At 39.9% G+C, this 4,554-nt stretch overlaps 1 protein-coding gene across 2 annotated transcripts; it reads right to left on the bottom strand.

Moving 5' to 3' along the window:
- Positions 1-4,554, bottom strand: LOC140151880 (centriole, cilia and spindle-associated protein-like). 2 transcript variants are annotated; one of them, XM_072174198.1, is made up of 4 exons: positions 4,466-4,554; positions 1,837-2,267; positions 1,093-1,310; positions 1-583 (listed from the first exon to the last, which is right to left on the bottom strand). In XM_072174198.1, exons 2-4 carry the CDS (start codon positions 2,216-2,218, stop codon positions 383-385), a joined length of 801 nt encoding a protein of 266 aa, XP_072030299.1. In that variant the 5' UTR covers positions 2,219-2,267; positions 4,466-4,554; the 3' UTR covers positions 1-382. The 2 variants fall into 2 exon arrangements, with proteins under 2 accessions (XP_072030299.1, XP_072030298.1); XM_072174197.1 differs by having other exon boundaries at positions 4,416-4,539.

Raw genomic sequence — 4,554 nt, 5'->3', positions numbered from 1 at the left:
GTAATTTTACTACTGTTTGAAATGTTTAATATTTCAGCTTGGATAATGGGGTCTGTTGTTGCCCTTAAAAATTGTTATGTGTTCAATTAACTTAGTTAAAGTTGTTTAATTGTTTATTGGTCAAGTTTGCATGAGTGGGTGTAGACCAGTTGGGGGATGTAAACCCCCCCCCCTCCGTCTCCGCAGATGTTGGATTTTTTGGCAACACATCCAAAGATCTGGGGAACATACTGAGGTGCTTCATACAGACAAAATACAATGTTTAATAAAACAAAATACAATGTTTAATAAAACAATTAAAACATGTCTAAGATAATTGAACACATAATAATCTTTATATTTGTGATACATGGATGGGGCGTAACCTAGTAAAAGTTCTCTGCTATGAAGGCTTCTCAGGTGAGCAATAACTACTCTGATATGTTGTGAGCCACACATTTTCCCTCGGTGGTATGACTGTAAATACCGCCCTCGCTGTCGGTTTGCCGTAACGTGCTAATCTGTCCTCTTCCTTCTGCCGTTCTGCAGCCAGCATCTCCTTGTGTTTCATGGCTCTTATAGCTGATGGGTGGACATATGCAGGCTATAGGGAGAGACAACATGGTTGCATAAATTAATTATAGTTATTATTATAGTTAATCAGCTCATTATACATGTATGTTTACTTTATATGTGTGGGTAAATATCACATCCTGAAAAAAGCAATTATAAATAGCGTCTTTCTACTTGCAACATGCAAAAACACTAAGAAGCCTTTTATCAGTTTCCATATAGCTTGGCAGTATGCAAAATGGCCAAAACATACTCGGGTGGTTAGAATTTGGTGTGCTGTATCAGTGGCGTTGCCAGAGATGGGGCAAGGGGACAGTTGCCATACCCATATTTTATTCTGTCAGTTCAGAATGGTACTGTCAGTTCTTTTTTAGTGGTCTGATACCTTGGGTAACATAAAGGTACACAAAATATCATTATGCTTCTTACCAAGTTACCATGTGTTTAGTCTGCCAGTTGACAAATAACATTTGTACAAAATGCCACAGAATTGGCCCTCCTGAGTCACTGAAAAAGGGTCAAAGCAGTTTCATATCTTACATGTGCTGATGACTTCACATTGTATGTTAACTTTGATGCAACATCTCGACTGGAATCTGCCCAGCCATATGCCGCAATAGGAGGCTTCCATGGTGGTTGGTCTGCCAACTTGCCTTTCCCAGGTGGTACCTTTCTTGTCTTTGGTGGAGATGTGCTTGGTTTGGGTCTCACTGAAACTACTGGCTGAGGCTTACTTTGAGATCTAGGAGGCTGTTGTACTGAAAAAATGAAAATGAAAAATATAATTCATACATAATAACAGAAAGAGTAAAAATTACATTATTATCAAAAATGCTGGATTTGATACATTTAAAATACCAAACGATGGACAACTCGTGGCTTATTCTTCAATCACACAATAAAATTATGGAGCATTAATTCTCTGTCTCTCAAAATTCGCTGTGTATACATTTCCATCTACTGTAATTGACTGGGAAGAAGCAAAGAAGAAACTGCTGTCAAAGAGATATTTAATGATGGATTAAGGAGGCCAATACCATCAGAAAGCAGGTCTCCACTCTACTATTAAAATGAACAGGGACATGAATCTTATTTGATGATCTGCTGATGAAGCAAACAAATCAATGATTTGAAATCATCAAGCAAGTTTGTCAAAACAAAAGTCACTATTATACATACTCTGTACATACACAGATCATCGCTTCAACAACAGCATATGTGTGCACATGAAAATTTCAACAAATAAACTTGTGACCCTCTACCATGTAAAGACAAGACTCTTACAATTGTTACTTTCACGTAATGCTCTTCTTCCTCTGTCCTGTTCCACTCTATTCCCAGGCTCAGGTGGAGCTAATCTCTGTTGAGCCTCTCTTCTCCTGTCCTCATCTCTCCCTTCAGGTGGTGGATGCTGCTGTATATCTTTTCGTCCTTTGCTCACGCCTCCTCCATTGTTGTTCCTATTTGGTGCGGTTTGAGGCCTGTCATCGCTACTACCAGTGCTGCCGTTACTACTGCTATCCCAGTCCCATGGTACAAATGTGTGCCTGTGTTCCAGATATCTGCGATGTTTACAATAGTCAACTTTCTCATTGTAGTGGTTAATGTGGCTTCCCCATGACGGCTTCCTGAATTGCTTGCGATATTCACTTTTCTTACACACCATTTTGTCCTTTTGGTACTGTTGATTTAGCAATGCCAGTTTGTTTCAAAACCTGAAGAGTAAAAAACACATATCAAAATAACCCATCAGATTTAACAATTTAGTTTTACACTAATTAAAGTAAGTTTGGTCATGGAACGAAGCCAAGCCAATAGCTATAGGGACAGGGGCAGCTGGAGGAGAAGACGTGCAACCTTATGAGTCGCAGGGCCCGAAGAGGATAGGTACTTGCAGTATGTCCATTTTGAAGTACAAAGTAAGGTATGCACATTTTGCGTAAGTGTATCGTGTGTCGCATATTAAGACGCTCATGCATTTGTGTGCGCCTAGCAGTGTGTTAATTCCTTTTGTTATTATGGCGTGCAGAATCTGCGTTATTTACTGCATAATTTACTTTGTACTTCAGAGTGGACAAATTTTAGGTAAGGTACAGTTAGTCTCTCTCTCTGCATGTATGCAAATTTCTAAAGGTGATAGTTTAGACATCTGCTCTTGCAAATGGAAGGAAGTCCATCCTCTCAATGAGTGTGGTTGAGACATTTGAACATATTAATTGGGACGCTGTCTGCAATGCAGAGCATAGACATACCACCTAGACCTATTACTGCCCATCCTTTACCACAGCGGGAGGTGAAGCCCCGTATCCAAGGTGATATTGACGGATTGACGGGGTTACTAGCCTCGCGGAAAAATATCGCATACAGGTTTGACGCGCGCGTTTGCGTGAGTACTGCGCCGTTATCGCCGCGTCAAATGCAACATGTTCCATAGACGCGAACATGTCTGCTTGTTTGCGTCCGGGTATGCGCCCTTGTCAAATTCGTTGCTAAGCAGTGTCGGCTTCACTACGCGAGTCAAAGTTATTGGTCTAGGTTCTCGTTTGTCTGGGATGCAGAGCACATATTCCATATTCGTTAAGTTGTGGGCAAATTGTATTTTCACAACTTTCGTGACCCATTTTGATTTGATGTCTTACAACTTACAAGTACATGTATAATGACTTATAATTACTGTACAAAAAAGCAAATAATGTATCATTTTTCACCATGATGAATGATCCATTTCATACTATAGCCAAAATAATAAATTCTTGATCATGAGAGGATGTACCTTCTGCGTCAGCGTATTTTTCATAGAATAACACAATCGCGCGACCTGCATGACCGAACCTTGACCTTGCCTAGCAACGACCGTGTGATTGGTCAATTCTCAAAAGCTGTGTTTGCGCCGTAAGCGCTATTCGCTCGGGCGCAAATAACTGTGCGTACCCAACTTCCCAAGTTGGCTCTCATGATCGAGAATTTATTATTTTGGCTATAAAGTGTTAACTTCAATCAAGCAAGAATTAAGTACCAGCACTTTTTTTACCTTCATGATTCATGTCTTTATGGTTTACAAAAAAGTAATTGACTGAGCTGTTGACTGAGCTGTTGACTGAGCTGTGGCCCAGCAGCAAATTGAATGGAGCCCTATAATAATGTGGTTAAAGATGGTCATGCCTAGCTGGAACATTGACCTGACAAACACAACAAATTTGGCCGATTCCATAAAATTAGGCTATAATATTTTGCTGTGAACCTTTGACAAGTGTGTACTATCGTGACGTTGCAAAGTCGGAGCTGACAACGCATATATGGCGCAAAGTTCATTCATACAGATTTCCACTTGGCAAGAGCAAATCGCCTCAACAGCCAATCAGAGATAAGTGTGTTTCAATGCAGTAAATGTATATGCTTAAAAAATGCTCTAGTTAGGAGTTCTTGAGTAACATGGAGAATGGGATTTTGGCTGCTCAAGCGGTTAATGTGTTGCACTTTACTCGAGAAATCTAGCTTTGAATTTGCACACAATAGTTACGCATTCGATGCTAGCCTAGTTTACGTGTTTGCCGATAAATGATGGAAATTATGGGGTAAACACCAGTCACCGAATGTAATTGTAGAATTTCTTCTCGCCCCATACAGCATGTGCTGGTACATTTGCAAAACTAAACCTTGATGCAAAGTAAAAATGTACTCTCACATCAATGAATAATCATACAAAATTCGGCAGCCTTGACAATCAATGCATGACTACGCCGGCTCGAGCTCGATTGGGCTTCGAGCTCAGTTTAAGCTTATTTAAAACCTTATTTATAATTTACGAAGTCTCACTGAACTACTAGCCGGGTATTTAGACAGTTTAAATCAGAGATACAAACCTGAGAGGCCAATAAATAACGGTCAAAAGGAAAGACCCGCTTGTGCTTACTTCACAGCTGTGTTGACATTTAAATTTTATTATTTTTGTTTTCGAAATTTTTAAAACTTCCGCGTCACATGAACACTCATTCGGTGGTT

This window comes from Amphiura filiformis, chromosome 5, assembly GCF_039555335.1.
Source record: "Amphiura filiformis chromosome 5, Afil_fr2py, whole genome shotgun sequence".
NCBI lineage: Eukaryota > Metazoa > Echinodermata > Ophiuroidea > Amphilepidida > Amphiuridae > Amphiura > Amphiura filiformis.
The sequence above is the reverse complement of the archived record's forward strand: the minus strand, read 5'-3'. Positions and strand labels throughout refer to the sequence as shown.